At 49.9% G+C, this 19,079-nt stretch overlaps 1 protein-coding gene across 9 annotated transcripts in view; it reads left to right on the forward strand.

Annotated features, from left to right (window-relative positions):
• The window catches only part of STRADA (STE20 related adaptor alpha), a 29,667-nt gene extending 12,998 nt beyond the window's left edge, over positions 1 to 16,669 (forward strand). For 4 of the 9 annotated variants that reach the window (XM_030843427.2, XM_030843429.2, XM_030843428.2 and 1 more), the window contains exons 4-13: positions 791 to 819; positions 7,316 to 7,418; positions 7,820 to 7,941; positions 9,742 to 9,850; positions 9,956 to 10,079; positions 11,662 to 11,833; positions 12,358 to 12,462; positions 14,893 to 15,134; positions 15,426 to 15,468; positions 15,748 to 16,669. In XM_030843427.2, the coding sequence (XP_030699287.1) occupies positions 791 to 819; positions 7,316 to 7,418; positions 7,820 to 7,941; positions 9,742 to 9,850; positions 9,956 to 10,079; positions 11,662 to 11,833; positions 12,358 to 12,462; positions 14,893 to 15,134; positions 15,426 to 15,468; positions 15,748 to 15,900 (1,202 nt within the window). In that variant the 3' untranslated portion in view covers positions 15,901 to 16,669. Of the gene's footprint in view, positions 1 to 790; positions 820 to 1,789; positions 1,827 to 7,315; positions 7,419 to 7,819; positions 7,942 to 9,741; positions 9,851 to 9,955; positions 10,080 to 11,661; positions 11,834 to 12,357; positions 12,463 to 14,892; positions 15,135 to 15,425; positions 15,469 to 15,747 lie in introns of those variants that run through there. The other 5 variants (XM_030843431.2, XM_060290474.1, XM_030843433.2 and 2 more) reach the window with 2 other exon arrangements.
• Positions 16,670 to 19,079: the final 2,410 nt, after the last annotated feature.

Here is a 19,079-nt window from a genome sequence, read left to right on the forward strand (position 1 = left end):
TTACTCTGCACCCAATATCTAGCAATATAATTTAAGATATTTGGAGATGTGTAATCATTCCAATACTTTACAGTTAAAATCTTTACTTTGATCACTTTTCAGAATAGAGAAAATAAAAAGCACAGATACAGAATTTGTCTTCTTTTGGAGCAGAAAGTCATTTAAGTTGTCCTTTGCTTTATTCTTATTCATCAGGAGTAGCAGAGAGCCAAAAAGCCCTTGCTTTATTTTCATTTAGAATAGAATGTATCTGACTGGAGAATCAAATTGGGTAATGGTCCCACAAACACATGTGACTGTATTAAAACTTTTTTGTCTTTTTTTTTTGGAAAACCTGTTTTCTAGTCCCTGCACTCCCTGGGAAATAGCCAACCATGCATATAATTTTATAATGAATTTTTTGTTCACAGTATAAGACTCTGAAAGTAGCCTATTGAAAGTAACATTGTGTGCTGATGGAAAGTAATTGTATGACCAGAACTATAGCAGTTGAGTTGTACTCAGTAAAGAATACCTGTAGAATAAGAGCCTTGCCAAGTTTTGAAGAGCCATAGATTCATGTTTAAAACTCCATCTATCTGCAGCATTTTTACTGTGGATCTCTGGGGCTGTGTGTATGTGTGTGTGTGTGTGTTTGTGTGTATGTAGCACTGCAGGCACTTTTTGCTGTAATGATTCTTAAGTGGTTTCCATTAGTAAATGTAGTCCTAAGTGCAGTAATTGCTGTTCTGAATGTGGGTGTGTCTTGTTCCAAAACCCAAAATGCCAACACTCAATCTCTCCACTCCAGAGCAGCCTCCGGGTGACACTCGGAGAAAAGTAAGTGATTTTCCAGGCTCTAGCACTGTGGCTTGTTGCATGGAGGTGACTTGTGGAATGTTGTATGTTTTTTTGGTTGGCTTATCATTTTATGTTTCTGCTCATCTGTCACTGAGTTTTATACATGGTATATAATTCTTCTCCTTGTGGGGACTTAGGTTTCACCCTAGAGAGATTCTGATGTGTACTTTGAAAACTGAAAAACTCTCAGGCACTTTTTCTGTCTCCTCCCCTTTGTAGCCTTACCAGTCACCAGCCACCCCCTCCAAAAACTAAAAGGGACAGTTTCAACACTCTAACATGTGGTTATCTTTCAGTGGCTAGTAGTACTAAGTTTCCCATCCTTAGTCTATTAATAATAGATTTCAGTCCACAGAGATAATATAGATCTCTGTCTAGATTATAAGGCAGGACGTCAAATCTAGTTTAAAAACAAAACCCCATGTTTTAAAGTACAAAACAGAAAATGTATTTTTTTGGCAGAAGTTTCAAGACTCTTGCCCTGCTTCTTACTCTTCTAGTTTATTTTACCAGTGGAAATAACAGCAGCGTGCCAAGCTGCTTTTTTTTTTTTAATTTGTTTATTTATTTATTTATTTTTGGCTGCCTTGGGTCTTTGTTGCTGCGCGCGGGCTTTCTCTAGTTCGGGCAAGCGGTGGCTTCTCTTGTTGCGGAGCATGGGTTCTAGAGCGCGTAGGCTTCAGTAGTTGTGGCATGCGGGCTCAGTAGTTGTGGCTTGCAGGCTCTAGAGCGCATGCTCAGTAGTTGTGTCTCACGGGCTTCGTTGCTCCACAGCATGTGGGATCTTCCCTGACCAGGGCTCGAACCTGTGTCCCCTGCATTGGCAGGCAGATTCTTAACCACTACGCCCCACCAGGGAAGTCCCCAAGCTCCTTTTGATACTGTGAATCAGTGTCTTATACAGAGAGGATAAGAGCCCTTTTCTCCATAGACGTCTTCCTCTTTTCAGATAACAGACCTTTGTGCCTTTTGCAGGCAGCTCCAAGGTGAGTGAAGGGTGATGCTGCTGACTAGGGATTTCTTTCTGAGTAAAGCTTGGCTGCGCTTTCCTAGCCAAGAGCACTTCACTATCAGATCCCAATATTTTCCAGTCAGGAGACCAAAAACGTGCCCTATAGGATCAGTTGGGTATTTTTCCAGAGTACAGCGCCAATTATATATAGTTCTTATATTTTCACAGCGGCTGACGTTATACCAAAAGTTATCCTGTGTGAAACCTTTGGGAGGTTGAATGTGCTTATTTGTTGGACATTTCATAAATATTGTGTTTGTGGGCTTTATTGCATTTTGTCTTTAAACAAGCTCTTTAAACAAAGTTATCCTTTTATGGTCATTTCTGGATAGCAGTAGCTTATGTGTTTTTCAAATGCTTCAAAATGAACAAAGTGCTTTTCATGGTGGGGGAAACTAAGAAAAGACTTCGATAGAATTCGTTTCTTTCTCTAGGCAATTTGAGATTATACATTATACTAATAAAACCATGCCATGCTATGTTTAACGAGAATGGGCTAAATATCTCCTTTTCATCTGAATTTTGACCTTTTCTAAATCGGAAGCAGTATAATGGACTAACCTGCCTTTCTTGTGGTAAAACCAGACCAAATCTCTTCCTTTCAAAATAGTGCCTTTGTTTGTTTGTTTTCCTAAATAAAGGTCGCCTTCTGTCTGAGTTCAGACTATAGAACATCCACAAAGTAGAAAGCATCCATTTTAGGGTCATTTCCGGGGAGTTGGGGACAGAATGGTAGAGGGGTCACAGCAGCCACCAGATGAGTTCATTTCATGCGATTCTGGATTTGCCCAATGAACTCATCTTCCCAATTACCTAAAGAATTTCATTTTCTAAACCTAACACTTTGAAGTAGTTTTCCATAGTCAACGAAGACAGTAGAAATATTGTCAAGTTACGAACTAATCATATCAGTAGTTTAATGAATCATTTCTCACCTAGGCTCAACAAAAGTGTGGCTTTAGTGTGTAGCCTGGTAGGTAGTATGTCTTACGTGCACTCCTGGCAAGGAAAAGGGAGATAGGTAATTTTAAGAAAAAAGTATCCTATATGTAGTTTATCCAAAGGGAGTTATTTAAAGTGCCTATAAAAGAATTTTTTTAAATCTCAGGTCTCAGCTGTTCCTCATAGTCCTTTTTTTTTTTCAAATTAGAGAAACAAGGAGTTTGCCTAGAGATCAGAGGAGAGACCTTCAAATACAAAGTCATTCTAGGTTTGTCCTCGTTGGGGCCATATTGTTACCTGCTAAAAAATGCAGTCCTTTCTCACATGCAGGTGTCAGATTCTGATCTGTGAAGTTCCCCTGGTAACAGGGAAGCTAGGGAATGTGTTGTAGGAGGGCTGGCGTTTGCGGTATAAGTCAGCATGTGGAACTGTCTCCAGTGGCACCGACTGGTACGTTTGCTCTCCTCTCCAGCCCATGGGAATAACAAGGTCATGGGCAGAAAACCTCCTGAGTTCAAACGTTGCTTAAATGATTACTTTTTAAGTAGATGCCAGCACTGTTGTAGGCCTTGGGGAATACATCAGTGAAGGAGACAGACAGGCCCTGCCCCGACAGAGCTTGCGTTCTAGTAGAGAAGACAGGCAGTAGACAAAATAAACTGCAGTGACCGCTATGAAGAAAATCAAGCAAGATGACATAATAGAGTGACTGGGAGCTGCTTTACTCGGCGGGACAGAGTCTTCAATGAATAGGTGACATTTGAGACCTCAAGGACGAGGAGAAGCAGCGATGGGAAAATAGTGGGGCAGGAGTGTCCCAAACGGAGGGACAGCCGGTGCGAGGTTGCTAAGACTGCTGGTTCGTGGGGGTCAGGTGCGGTGGGTCAGGGCAGCCCCGTGTGGGGCGAAGTCGTGGAAGTAGGCAGCGGCCGGGTCGTGTGGATCCTCACAGGCCGGAGTAGGGGGTGTTGGGTCCGAAAGCAAGCCCCTGAGTTTTGTGTTAACCGGTGACACTGATTTTATTGAGGGCAGGTCGATACTTGAGAAAACAGCAAAACAGAGCAAGAGTCTGTGCAGCGGGTTAGAGGTATGAGGTGAAGCTGGGACTCCCCAAAGTCAGCCTAGCCGGCGGCGACGTTCTCAGCAGCTGGGGAGTCGCCGTGTCGGAGCTCTTGGTTTCGGCTTTTTACTCAAATTGTTACCGAGTCCAAGCTTGCTCCGCTCGCCGCACACCAGGTCAATAAATTGGGAGACGAGGTGTTGAGGCCAGGGATATGACTTTATTCGGAAAGCCGGCAGACCGAAAAGATGGCGGACTAGCGTCTCCAAAAAAACCATCTTATCGGAGTTTGGATGCCAGTTTCTTTTATAGAACAGAGCGGAGAGGAGATGAGGAAGTAAAGTAAAAAGGCCCAGCCTCGGGGAGGGGATGTGTTCATTTTTTCTTTCTCGCAGCCATCCACAGGTAGACGGGGTCAGGATGCTTCCCTGAACAAAGGCACTTTGGTTTAACATTCAGGCAGAGGGGCAGGGTTCCCTGAGGCAGGCCATTGTGTATAGACAGTATCCTTTAGTGAACAAAAGCAATGGAAGCAAAGGTTAAAGTAAAACAGATCCAACATGGAGTCAGATTTGGTTCTTCCCTGTTACGAAATCTGTACTCCATTTTGTTCCTTGATTGTCTGTGTGAGGCACTGGCTGGCACCAGTATCTTGCTTTGAAGACAAGATAGTTTCAAGAAGCTACAGTGGCTATTAAGTCATCCTAGAATCTGTTTTCAGAGCATTTGGAAACACAGAAACCTGTAAAAAACAAAATCAAACCAACTGTAACTATCGATCAAGCCCTATTTAGTAGTCTCTGTTTTCTCCATTTTCTCTGTTCCATCTTCTTTGCTGAACAGGAGAGTGACCAAAAAGTAGACAGCAAAAGAGAGAGGGGAAGAATAGAATTCATATTTATTGAATACCTGTGATACACCAAGTAGTGCTAAGCTCTTTACATATTTTATCTCATTTCATAGTCACAACAACCCTGTGAAGTGGGGATTGTTCCACGGATGAGATGATGAAGATCTCAGGGCTTAGAGGGACCTGCCCAGGGTCACAGAGCAAGGGATAGACTGAGTTCAAGTTCTGCCTATCCCTGGCCCCTAAGCCGCGAGTCTTCACATTATACCACATATTTTACTTAAAACAGCCTTTCCCAAATCATCTTCCCCCAAATTTAACGGATGTTAGGCACAACAAGACTTCTCTGGACAGGTATCTTTGGGAAATGTTAGGTTAAACGAAGTTATACTTTGTCAAATTACAGAACTTCTCAAAGCCCTTAATATGGGAGTACCCCTTGTGGTTGTCCATGAGAAGGAGAGTGCTGCATTTTGTAAGTTAATTGGACGTGTAAACTTTTTTCATGCGTTAACTGGCAGGATCCGTGTTCCATGGGGCCTCCTTTGGGGAAATCCTGCATTAAAACAACTAGGTAGAAAAGTGGACAAGAGACAGAAATAGGCATTTTCACTCTGGAGAAAACCCACGTAGCCAATAAATGCATGAAAAGATGCTCAACTTCATTAGCACTCGGAAATGTAAATCAGACCCACAATGAGACTGGCAGAAATGAAGTCTGAATATACCAAGTGTTGGGGAAAAGATGGATCAACAAGAACATACATGTATCGCTGGCGGGAATGTAAATTGATATAACCATTGTGGAAAACCGTTTGGCATTTTTTTCTAAAGTCGAATGTTCATATACTCTGTGACCTCCAGTTCCACTCCTAGGTGTAAGCTTTAGTGTAACTCCTGCATTTATGTGTCAAGAAACACATTCAAGTGTGTTTTTAGTAGCACAGTTCGTAATAGCAGAATGAAAAGTAACTGCAAAAGCCCCTCAGCATTGGAAGGATAAATTGAGGTATGTTCACAAGATGAGCATTATACAATAAGGCTAAATACAACAATATAGGTGAATCTTAGAAATAGAAAGTTGATTAAATTGGAACTGGGATTTGCTAACAGGGCTCAATTCTGCTTGACTGGGTTCCTCTTAATGTTAAGTGGTGCTGGAGGTAAAACCCCATTTGGTTTCTTTCGTCACTGGCAGCATCAACTGTTTTGAAACCAGATGTGTTTCAAACATCAGGCACCCCACCCCCACCCCAAGGTGACACCAGCATGTCAGAACATTCTCGACTCCAGCACTTTTCTGTCTCGTGCTGAGCCAAGAGCCTTCGTGTATTCAAAGACCTTTTCCTGATCGGAGGGCAGGTTTAGGAACGCAGCATATGACATGTGAGCTGGCCTAAGGCTCTTTGTTTCAGTTAGACATACATCTCAAGAAAGAGGATCCCAAAGAAAGAAAAATACTCACAGTCCCTAAATCATACAAATAAATTTAGGTTTGGAAGAAGGAAACTGAACCTATTAAACTGAAGGAAGAGCCATTGGCCTGCCATGTATTTTGCCGGGCACTTTTCCATCAGGACCTCACATGTGACACCCACATCCTAAATGGCTGGAATCCAGCTTCATTTGCAGCCTGGGTGCACAGGGACGAGGGAGCAGGTCACTTCTGCTGCCTGGGATGATGGCTGAGACCTGACAGCTCTGTTCCCCGCCTGCAGCCCAGTGTGTTAGCTGTTTTCTGGCTTCACTTGGAAATGTCAGGGAATGATTGGTCTGGCCTCTTGGTTTGCTAACAAGGGGGCCTCATATGGCCACTTTTTGCCTATAGCAAGATTCAGCGTCTGATCTTTGGGATTTTTCAGTCAGGACCTTAAAAATGGGACCCTAGGGACTTACCTGGTGGCGCAGTGGTTAAGAATCCGCCTGCCAATGCAGGAGACACGGGTTCGAGCCCTGGTCCGGCAAGATCCCACATGCTGTGGAGCAGCTAAGCCCATGCGCCACAACTACTGAGCCCGTGTGCCACAACTACTGAAGCCCATGAGCCTAGAGCCCATGCTCTGCAACAAGAGAAGCTGCCGCAATGAGAAGCCTGCGCACTGCAAGGAAGAGTAGCCCCTGCCCGACACAACTAGAGAAAGCCGGCGCACAGCAACAAATACCCAACGCAGCCAAAAAAAAAAAAAAAAAAGGACCCTAATGCAGCAGGAAATTCAAGAGAAACCCCACCTCTCCATTCCCCTTCTCTTTTCTAAATGTGCCTTTCTCCAGACATCCTTTCCCAAGTAAGAATTTCATAGTTTTTAGCAAATGAGCCAGCTGTTGGGAAGGACAAGCAAACCAAGTGTTGACTAGAACTGGCCCTTGTCCCCACCCCCACTCGTAGATAGCGCTCACGCTTGCTCTGATATTAGTGCCAGTGACTGCATTGAACAACTGATGCTTTACTTTCTATTTCTCATCAAGTAGGGCTGGAACTGTTTCTTTGCTCCAGGGTCAGAGTTTGTATGTTTGTTTATATGCCAGTCTCCTTGTGGGTCTGAATTACCATCTCCCCACTCTCATCCCGTCCCCAAGTTCCTCTTACTAACCTGTTTTTCTTTTTCTTTAGACCAATGAGGCGAGCGCAGAGTCGATAGCATCCTTTTCTAAACAGGAGATCATGAGTAGCTTTCTGCCGGAGGGAGGGTGTTATGAGCTGCTCACCGTTATAGGTAATGTCCAGGACTGTCATGCTCCAGGGAATCATGGCAGCCGTCTCAGCATCCTCGGGTGAATGTGTGCCAGAAGCTGTCAGCCAGTTGGCAGGATTCGTGGAGACAAAACTGGCTTTTGTGGTTCTTCTATGGTTTTCTTCTTCCAAGTGTAGGGGAAGAGATCATGTTTCCAGGAGAGAAGCTCTTTTCAATTTTTCCTTTTGGGCTGTACACTTCTGGTGTCCTGGGCCATAGTCAGTTAGAATAGTTGGCTGAGAAGGAACTGATGGAAGAAAAATCAAGAAATAACAGAAACGAAAGTTTTAACTTCAATTTTCTTTTAAAATCAAGTCTCTTTAAGGAAGATGAAAACCTGTGTTGCTCTCGTCCCTGTTTATGGCATTTCCCTTTTCTTTTAGGCAAAGGATTTGAGGACCTGATGACAGTGAACCTAGCAAGGTACAAACCAGCGGGAGAGTATGTGACAGTACGAAGGATTAACCTAGAAGCTTGTTCCAATGAGATGGTGACGTTCTTGCAGGTAATCGAACGTGAATGTGACACTTGGAGGGAGGGCTCTTAGTTCCAGCAGTAACCACAAGGCATCTTTACATCTGTCTTCTGAAGCAGCTGGCGGGAAACGAAGGTAGACCAAGCCAAGAAGTTACGGAAGCTCTTGGTGAAGAATCTTGGGCATTTGGCATTAAGGGTTCTATAACACTGCTCAGCCCAATTTATATTCCCCTCCTCTTCACCAGATCCTCCTGTGACTCATTTATTCACGTATTTATTATTCAGAGAGGCTAAGTAACTCGCCCCTGGTCGCTCGCACTAGTAAGTGGCAGAGGCAGGCTTCACACCCAGACAGTGTCTTTCCAGGTGCGGGGCAGCTCGCCTGGCCACGGGCGACCGTCTTCCGGCTCTTAGTGTCCTGTTTGCCTGAGGCTCCTTTCTTCTGGAGAAGCAAGTAGCTGCCCTCTTGTTAAACTGGGAGACACTGCAGGTCTAGTAAGTGCCTGGGGATAAAGGCTTGCCCTGGGAACTCCCTAGATTTAGGGCCCGGCTCAGTGTATTTTCAGTACAGTTGGCTGCAGCCCCTCCCCCTCCTTCAATTACAATGTTTTTCTGAACTCACGCTTATCTGACAGTGCTCCAGTACCAGTTCATGTGTTCAGAGTAGTTTTGGGGTCTGAGGATGGAACAGAATGTCAGTCCCAGCTCAGTTATTTGGGAAAAAACTTATCTGAGTTTGTTCTAGAGCACATTTGAGCTTTGTGATTCTTGTCTTTATTCCGTACAGCCGTGGACAGGTAGAAGGTGTTGCTGCCTATTTGACCTTGGCTCATTTCCCAGAGGCCAGGACCCTGGAGATGCTGTAGTTCTTTTGTCCAAATTTTTTTTCACATCTTTTGTCCAAATTTATTTTAAAATTCCATCGGTCTTACGCTTTTCATAGCTGCTTCTGAGGAAGGGAGCTCTCAGCCTGAGGTCGCTGGAGAAATCTATTCTAATGGTTAGTTGTTGTTTGTTCTTTAATGCTTTCTTTCCGTGTTTCTATTGCTAACAACATTTTCCTTTATAATAGGAAAACACTTATTTGTTTTATCTTTTTTTTTTAATTTTAAAATTTTTTGGGTCTTTGTTGCTGCGTGCTGGCTTTCTCTAGTTGCAGCGAGTGGGGCTACTCTTCGTTGCGGTGCGCGGGCTCCTCATTGTGGTTTCTTGTCTTGTTGAGGAGCACGGGCTCTAGGCGCGCGGGCTTCAGTCGTTGTGGTTCGCGGGCTCTAGAGCGCAGGCTCAGTAGTTGTGGCGCATGGGCTTAGTTGCTCCACGGCGTGTGGGGTCTTCCCAGACCAAGGATCAAAGCAGTGTCCCCTGCATTGGCAGGCAGATTCTTAACCACTGCACCACCAGGGAAGTCCTTGTTTTCTTATCTTAAAGAGGAGTTCTGTGCCTGGGCCCTTGAAGTTGAGCTAAGCTTATAACTTCCTAAGTCTGCAGTAGGCGGTTTGTTTTCATGGCCTCCGAGGTGGTGCACTGTGACCCTCTGCTGTGGTGTTAGCAGTTTCCCTGTTGGCAGGGAATGGTTTCTCGAGGTGCTTTAGGATTGGCTGGCAGAGCCCAAGTTAGGCAGAAGCTGGCGAAGGAGGGCTGGCTTCCCTGCTGAGATGGCAGAGCCTGGTTCCTTTCATACTGGTGGCACCTGCTCGGGCTGCTCCCAGGATTCTGAGCAGGGCACGCAGGGAGGCCTAGGTCCCCGTATTATTCGTGCTGCCACCTTCATGTTGAGCGTCCTCCTTGGGACCCCTTGGTTCTGACTGCAGCTCACCATTGCTTTCAGGGGGAGCTCCATGTCTCTAAGCTCTTCAGCCATCCCAATATCCTGCCATATCGAGCCACCTTTATCGCAGACAATGAGCTGTGGGTTGTCACATCATTCATGGCATACGGTGAGTGGGAAAGGGGTCCTGGCAGGGATGGGTTCTAAGAACTCTGCTGTCAGCTTGCTCACGTGCTGTCACCCTGTGCTCCGTCCCCACGATCCTCTTCCTCAGGCTCTGCAAAGGACCTCATCTGCACACACTTCACGGACGGCATGAATGAGCTGACGATTGCTTACATACTGCAGGGGGCGCTCAAGGCCCTGGACTACATCCACCACATGGGATACGTGCACAGGTGCTTTCTTGGGCCTGTTAACCCTTTATAAGAGTGGTATCTGGGCCCACGAGCCCTCGAGTAAAGGTTGACTGAAGCTAGTGAAGCCAGAGTTTAAAGCAAGGGTCGAATCCTGCCCTTGCCTCTGCTGGGAGGGCAGAGCATTTACCCTGTCAGCGCTAAAGCTACTGACTTTCTCTTTACCGAGCAGCTTGGTCCCGAGTATGAGGGGAACACCGGACGTGGGCCTCTGCACCCCACCTTCTCCTTCCTTGGAGCACCCATACTGGGGTGTGCCCTGGAGTCAGCCCTATGCTGGGAGGCTCGGGAGAAGACAGACTGCTCTGTAGATGGTGTCCAGAAAAGCGGCTCGTGGTAGGGGAGATAATAAAACTAGGACCCCTACCTAACTCCACATACAAAGGAGCACTTCAGGTAGATTAAAGGCCTACATGGAAACGATAGACTTAGATAGAAGGAAACGCCAGGAAATATTTTCGTGACCTGAGGCATAACTTCTAAATGTTTTACATGCACAAAACAAGGCAAAAAATGGATGGAATTGATAATATCAAGATTAAAACTTCCTCTCCAATACAGGACACCAGGAACAAAGTTAAGAAAGGAGTTACAGCATGGAAGGTGTTAGTTTTGTCTAAAACACACAGGAGATTAGTAACAAGGAAATTTTGTGAATCAATAAGAAAAGGATAGCAGAGCAACAGAAAGATGAGCAAAGGATGTGGAGTTTATAAAAGAAAACCTGAAAGACTAATGGTCATATGAACAGACACTCAAGTCTAGCAAGAATCAGAAAATCAAGTTAAAACAGGAGGATGTCACCTTATACCGTGGGACTGGCTGTAATTCAGAGGCTGGGTGAGGACCAGTGCAGTGAAGAGGTGGGTCTCCCGTCCGGATAGTGGAAGGTGGCCCAACACAGCCAGTCGGAGTCACTTAGAACCAGGACCATCAGTGCTGCCTCTGGGTGCATACCCCAAAGAAACCCTCCCACAGGCCCATCAGGGGACATGTATGTGGACATCTTTGTTCATATTTGTGGTGATGAGAGGCAGCACGAGTGTCCTTCCTGGAAGAATGGATTAGTAAGTGTTAGACCCCACCCCAGAGTGCAGGTGGCATTTAGAAGCAACAATTAGGTGTATACAGTTGGCAGCACAGATGGGTCTTGGAAACATTACACTGAAGAATGGGCTGCATAGCACAGTACCATTAGGTCAATAGAAAACACGTGAGAGAAAACAATACACTTTCGAGAATACCTACAAACAGAACGTACAGATTAAAGGCAGTAGATGGTAGAGGAAGCAATGGTCTGTAAGCATAAAAGAGAACTTTAACAAAACATAAATAAGTTTTAAAGTCTGGTGATATGTAAATGGGGTCATGCTATTTTTTCTTTCTGTGTATATTTGAAAATTTTCATAAAAATGCATGTTCGTGTATATATATGTGATGTATATGCGTATAGTACACACACACACCTGCCAGGGGAGAGGGCTGACTGGGTCTAGTGTGTGAAGACAAAGGCTTGTGGTGTGAGGGGCTCCTGCTGCCCCATGACCCCCTCCCCGCCCCCCAGGAGCGTCAAGGCCAGCCATGTTCTGATCTCAGCGGATGGGAAGGTCTACCTGTCTGGCTTACGCAGCAACCTCAGCATGATCAGCCATGGGCAGCGGCAGCGTGTGGTCCACGACTTCCCCAAGTACAGTATCAAGGTTCTGCCGTGGCTCAGCCCAGAGGTCCTCCAGCAGGTCTGTGAACTGGGTCTCAAGGGGCCCCCATTCCCCACCAGCTCGTGATTCCCCAAGGAGGCCTTCAGGAATTTCCGGGGATGGGGGTTCCCAGAGGGAGGGCTTCCCTGGTGGCAGGTGGAACTGGGACGCTTCTCGCGCGGCTGTTCCACGCCCTTGGCCGCTGATCTCGTCCCCCCCCCCCACCTGGGGAGGGTCCCAAACTGCGCCTGAGGCTCCCTTCAAAGATGCTGCCATTTCCTGGGAAGAAGAGCGTTTGGGAGATGTTTGGCGCTCTCTACATCCCTGTCCTAAGCAGGAGCACGTCCTCCTGCTGCCACAGAGCATCAGCAAGGCATTCGTCCCTTCTAAAACAGCAGTGACCCCTCAGTAGTACAGGCGAGGAAAGTCTCCGCAGCCGGTCCCGATTTGGGGACAGGCCTTCTTTTCCTCTCCCCGGTTTTTGCTCCACTCGCTTCTTTCTCTAAGAACAATGGCCAAGGCTACAGTGTGGAGTGACCTGTGGCTCTTTTCTCCTGATTTAGAATCTTCAGGGTTACGATGCCAAGTCTGACATCTACAGTGTGGGAATCACGGCCTGTGAACTAGCCAATGGCCACGTCCCCTTTAAGGATATGCCTGCCACCCAGGTGAGCCTGCAGCCCAGGGGCTTCCTTCTGCCTTCCTGCCTGTCTGCCTTCCACAAACACTTGCTGAGGAACCGCCACACGCAGGACACCAGCCTGGGATACTAAGATGAAAGACCCAGTTCTTTCCTTCAAGAGCCCCACCAGTGGGGAGATAGTTGTGTAACTGTTTACTTCTGTCAGTGGTAACTGTGGTGGTAATGGAGCCCGGGGGTGGGGGGCGCGGGTGTGGGCTCACAATTTCAGGCCTGGAGCCCACACACCAGGTGTCTATTTAAAACATATAAATTAAGCTAACAAAGTTTTATAGATGTATAAAATATGTTCTATATTCTTACCTTGATCCATATACCTGGAGGACCAGTTTCTAATTTAGAATTCTTAGACTTCTCAGGTTCTGTGCTACCACGTTCCAGTCAGTACCTTTGCAACCTCCAGCCTGCACGTTCTACTTCTGTTCATGCCCCTTTTAACCACCGCCCTTGGCTTCTAGGCATACACGCAGCCAGTGGCATCGTCTACCCTTGGAGACAGACCCAGGGAAGAGGGTTATCCAGGTCTTATCAAGTCCAGGAAGTGGACTTGGGTCATTTGGGCAAGGATTACCTGGGTCCCAAGTACCTGGAGCATGATCTAGACCTGAGAGGGGGTGGGGGCGGGCGTGTAGGCTCTGAGTCAGCCTCTCCCAGAACCCACAGACTGCTTGCCCTGTGGGGAGAGGAGGAGCTAGAGAACGGCCACAGGGCAGCTCTAGAGGAGGGGGTCTGGGAAGGCTTCTGGGAGGAGGTGACCCTTGAGACTTGAAGGCAAATAGGAATTAACTGTGTGAAGAATGGAAACTGGAAGGAAACTCTTTTCGGCAGAGGGAGCAGCATGTGCAAAGACCCAGAGTCAAGAAAGAACAGGACCGGGGTTTCCCTGGTGGCGCAATGGTTGAGAGTCCGCCTGCCGATGCAGGGGACACGGGTTCGTGCCCCGGTCCGGGAAGATCCCACATGCCGCAGAGCGGCTGGGCCCGTGAGCCATGGCCGCTGAGCCTGCGCGTCCGGAGCCTGTGTTTTGCAACGGGAGAGGCCACAACAGTGAGAGGCCCGCGTACCGCAAAAAAAAAAAAAAAAACAGGATCTGGGAAGAGCAGGTAGTTGTAAATGGCTGAAGTACGGGTGCTTCTGGGGGGCTGCTAGGTGACGTGGTTGGAGAAGGAAGCAAGGGCAGATCACGAAGGACTTTGCTTGTGTGCCACGCCAGGGTGTTCGGTTTCTGTCCCAAAGCATGTGGAGAATTGCTGAAGGAGTGATAGCATCAGATACATATTTTATAAAGATGACTCTCGCAGATGGATTAGCTCTGGCAGACTAGTTAGGAGGGTATGGAAATCTATCTAGGTAAGGAGTCTAGGAAGTCTAAGTAAGACAGAAACGGGTGCTCAGGAAGGACTTAAAAGGCCATTTTTAGGTAAACAAGGTAGGGATGCAGAAACAGCAGTGCCCAGGAGAACCTCCTGAGGTGATGGAATGTTCTGTACCTGGGCTGTCCAGCGTGGCCTCCACTAGTCACCTGTGGCTGTGGAGCACTGTGGCCCGCGAGATTGAGGACTGGATTTTAAGCTGAATTTAAATAAAGATAAATAGCTATGGGAGTTCCCTGGCAGTGCAGTGGTTAGGACTCAGTGCTTTCACTGCTGGGGCCCAGGTTCAAGCCCTGGTCAGGGAACTGAGATCCTGCAAGCCAAGTGGCATGGCCAAGAGCAACCAACAAAAATCTCTCTCTCTGTCTGTCTCTGTCTGTCTCTGTCTCTCTCTCTGTCTCTCTCTCTCTCTCTCTCTCTCTCTATATATATATATATATATGGCTACATGTGGCTGGTGGCTCCCATATTGGACAGCACAGCTCTAGAAGGATTTCCAGGTTTCTGCCTTGAACAGCTCACGAGGTCCATGAGGACAGCAGTCCCCAAGGTGGGCTGCTTTTACATGTGTGGAGTCTGAGGACTTCGGAACAGCTGCCTAGCCCGCCCCTGGGTGCACTGCTCCTGTGCAGCCCGCTGCAGTGACAGTCGGCCAGAATGAACCCCATCGGACCCACCTGGGCGTGGCACACTGGGGCTGGGCTTTAAAGAAAGGACCTGGCTGCCACCTTGACCCTAGGGTGAGGGCTCTACAGTTGGAAGGATCTGATGCCTTACGAAGGGGGAGAGACTGCAAGCCCCTGCCTTCCAACCACGGCGGAGGCGGGTACTCCTTTGCAGTCCTCCTCGTCAGTTTGGCCTTGCTAGGGTGTGGCTGCCAGTCCTTTGGAAAAGTCAGACTTTTTCCACTTCTTTCTTTACTTCTCCCGAATCACTCATGTGTTGGGGAAAGTATACTTGTGAAGAAACTCTATAGGCCTTCCAGGGGCCCCCTCCAGCCTAGCCCCTGGCTCTGTCCTCCCCAGATGCTGCTGGAAAAGCTGAACGGCACCGTACCCTGCCTGCTGGACACCAGCACCATCCCTGCCGAGGAGCTGACCATGAGCACCTCGCGCTCAGCGGCCAACTCTGGCCTGAGTGAGAGCCTGGCCCCCAGCCCCCCCAGGACCTCCAATGGCGACACGCCGTCCCACCCCTATCACCGCACCTTCTCACCCCACTTCCACCACTTTGTGGAGCAGTGCCTTCAGCGCAACCCGGATGTAAGGTATGTCTGCTGGGCTGGGAGTGGGCTTTGTGGGGAGCCCAGGGGGCTCTGGAGTGCAAGGCCGGGTTTGAGAGGATGCCTCTGTCCTGTAAAAGTCTGGGTTCCTGGGACGAGTCCAGAGCCCCCTCGGCAGGAGGGGTTTGCTAGGAAGCCAGCCTGGGTAGCTCTGGCTGTTGTTTCTTGGTGAGCTGAGGGAAGGAGAGGGGGCACTTGAGGGTAAGGTAGAAGCAGCAGGACTGGGGAAATCCGGGCACAGGGCTGATGCTGGTCTCTCCTCCCCTTCCTCTACAGACCAAGTGCTAGCACCCTCCTGAACCATTCTTTCTTCAAGCAGGTACAGTAGCACTTTCCCAAGGCTCCCTGGTTCTTTTTCTTGCCTGTGGTTCCAACCACCCTCAGTCCCCTTAGCTTTGGGGTCTTTAGATATTCTCTCCTCCTCCGTTCAAATCAGAGAAATGACCATGTTTCCAAAGCCCCTTAAAGGCGCTGCTCCTTCCTCCCAGAGACTCGTGGCTCCAACAGCCCATCTGTCCCTGGGCCGTGGTCCCTTGCCCCATGATGTCCTGAGACTCAAAGCAACAGCATCCACACCCAACTCTCTCTCCTCCCCCAGATCAAGCGACGTGCCTCAGAGGCTCTGCCGGAGTTACTTCGTCCTGTCACCCCCATCACCAGTTTTGAAGGCAGCCAGTCTCAGGATCACAGTGCAATCTTTGGCCTGGTAACAAACCTGGAAGAGCTGGAGGTGGACGACTGGGAGTTCTGAGCCTCTGAAGAAGGTGCACATTCTCCATCCCAGGCTGCGTGAGCCTCCGGGACCCTTCCTGAGGGCTGGCTGCACTCCCACCCTCCTGGGGGCAGATTGAGCAGAAAGGACATTTCTGCCAGGAGTGTTGGCTGCTTACTGACTGGGAAAGAAATTCCTGGAAGGAAACTTTTTTTTTTTTTTTACTGCTCCAAAGGCTTTTGAGACACGAGGGAATCCCAACAACCAGGGATTGGGAGGGGCTGGAAAGCTGACGTTCCCAGTCCTGTGAGCTCAGGTGACCTGACCTCTTCAGAAGGAATAGATGCTCTTCTGGCTGTGGCGGCTGAAGTCCAAGGCCAGGGTTTGACTCACCCACCCAGGGAACTGTGCGACTTCTTCCCACTCTGGCTCTCCTACCAGCCTAGTTGTGTCCTTCTCCCCTGCTCTCAGATCCTATAGGTCCAGAGGGGCAAGCAATAAGACTCCCCTCCCCTCGGACCTCTCCCTGATAACTGAAGGCAAGGGTATTGTTTCTTTATAAGCACTAGCTGAAGGCTAGGGCAGTCCATCCTCCTCCCCCTTTTTGCTTGGGCCCTGACACCTGAAACCTTCCCTTGGTTCATCTTTGTAGCTCATTCCTTTCCCACGAAGGGTCCATCTCACCGACTCCTGCTGGCCGCCTTGGTGCTTCCTCCAAGGGCCATAATTTTTGCCTAACCTGAGGGCCTGGGTCCTTATGCAGTGTTGGTTTCATCGCCAGAACAAATTAAAAGTTCCAGAGAATCCACTGGAGAGTGACATTGTTGTGTGTTGGCCATGCAGGCTCGGACGTGAGTCATTCCACCCCCGGTTCTGCCATCTGAGAGTGGTCCCACAAGTGCTTGTGGAAGCACAGCGGTGACTTCCTTCGTTAGCTAGACAGCCTCACAGCACACGTTTCTTTTAAAACCCATAATGGATTTGTCTCTTAACTATCTAACGTTGAGACGATTAATTTTAGCCTGTGGCCATCAAACTGCTTTGGGGCTGGAAAGGTCTGAGCACTGGTGACCGGCCTCTCTGCAGGACCACTTCTGGGCCACTGGAGCCCAGGCAGAAGAGGCTCACTTTTGTCAGGAAAGGCGGTGGACGGGGTTGTTTTGGAACAGGACTCAGCGTCTCCTCACCGTTGGGACTCATACTCAAAGAGCAGGTAACCTAAGACCCGGCCTCCGCCCTTCCTGTCGTCCTGGCTGGCAGCCAGGGAGTCCAGGCCAGGGGGTGATTCTCACCTCGGGCTCCTGCGTGTGCGTCCCAGCCTGCACGCGCCCCCCAGCCGGGCCCCTTCCCCCACCAGTCTCCCCAGGTGGGTGCCCCTCTCTAGCCTGGGTACTTCAAATGTCAGATCAAGGAAGTGACCCTCCCTCTTTCCTGTAGCTGCTTTAACCCGTCAAATGCCCTCACTTTCCCTTTCCTCAGAAATTGTAACATCAGTTTTAAAAAGAAAAATAGAAAACCTCTTCCCCTGGGCAGTTACAGGGGTTGAGGGGAAGTGACTCGCACCAGCCGGGAGGGCGTGGGGAAACCTGAAACGGAGGGAGTGAGAAGGCCAGGTCACATTTATTTCCAGCCCTCTTGCCAGCTCGTTTTTTTTTTTTTTAAACCTCAAGTTCCCTTTTCTTAACACCCTCGGCAGCTTGTTTTTTTTCCCTCTGATCTGCTTGCTCCACCTTGCTGTCGGCGCCCCAAGGGCTGATTCTGTGGGGGCCGCCGCAGTTCAGCTGCGGGTCATCCTGGGCACGGCAGGGGGGCCTGAGGCACCAGCCAAGCGCTGCTCCTTGCACCTCAGAGAGCTTCAGGTTTCTTGCATCACCATAGCCCCCTTTGAGCATCTGACGACAGGTGTGGAAGCTTGGCTGGTAAAGATGCCTGTTAACAGTTTTAGAAGTTCTCACACACCCCATCCAGGGAGTTCGGGGGGCTGCAGCTCAACCCAAACGTAAAACTTCCTCCAGAGAGGGAGGGAGGCTGAGGGGAAGAGTGAAGCACAGCCTGGGTGCCCTGAGCGAGCCAAGGGAACACCCGGGGGCTGGGGATGCCTGCTGCCCCGCTCACTGTCCTGCCAGGTGAGCACGATGAGCTGTTCTGTTCCTGACAAGGCTGTGGGCCTCGCTGTTTAGCCACTAGTTCTACTCTTGCCATCGCACGGCAGCTATGCTTAGGGCTATGCTTCGTGAAACAGCTTCCAGCTGCGACCGGGAGGTGGCTTCCCTGTGCTCCCCGCAGAGCTGAGGCTCTACCCCACAAGTGAGTGATGCTCCCTGGGACCCTTAGTGCCGTGTGCCGGAGGAGCCCAGGCAGCCGGCTCGGCCTGGGGGGCGGGGGGGGGGGGAGGGGGGCAGTCAGGAGGCCTGGCCTTTCACGCCAGCCCTGCCGCTCCAGCTTTGTTACTTGAACGAGTCACTTTAAATCTTCAGGCCTCGCTCCCTGTGTCAAATGAGGTTTGGTTGAACCCAGGATTGCTTGTTTCAAGGATGGAGATCTCTTTCCCTGAAGGGGGTGCCGGCAGGGGCTGGGAGTTGGGGGGTGACGAAGCCCACAAAGTCCCTCCACAGAAGCGCTTTAGGACGGCAGCCTCTGGGCACCACAGCCGCAGGCTCCCAGTTTCCCTCTCTCCGGGGCGCCAAGAGAAGGCGCTGAGGGCTGGTGGCCGAAGCTGACCGAACACGGAGACCCCGGGGCCCTTCTGCGGCGCGGGCCGGGCCTCGCAGCCTCGCGTGGCCAGACCGCGTGCCCGGCCGCCCCTGCCATCTTCCTCGGCGGCCATATGGGCGCGCGAGGCGCCCCTGGCGGCGGGAGGACGAGGCGCCCGAGGGGGCGTGGGAGCCGCACGGGGACGCTGGGCGGGCCTCCGGGGCGGCCCCCGCGGGTCCTTCGTGCCGCAGGGCCCACGGAGCGGGGAAATGGAGGCAGCGAAAGGCCCAGGCGCGCCGGGTTATCCTTTTCCGCCGCGAGGGCCTCGTCGGGAGCGCCATTTGTCCCGCGACCCCAGTCAGCTCCACCTGGACTCGCCCCTGGCCCGAGGCCTGCGGCGCGGGTCCTCCAGCTCCGGTCCCTGCCTCTGTCCGGAGCGGGCCGACGGGGCGGCCGGTTTCGCGAGGATGGTGGGCGCCAAGGCCGAGGGGCGGTGCGGAGCGCTGGGAGAGCGGGGTCGGCGC

Source organism: Globicephala melas, chromosome 20 (genome assembly GCF_963455315.2).
Source record: "Globicephala melas chromosome 20, mGloMel1.2, whole genome shotgun sequence".
Lineage (NCBI taxonomy): Eukaryota > Metazoa > Chordata > Mammalia > Artiodactyla > Delphinidae > Globicephala > Globicephala melas.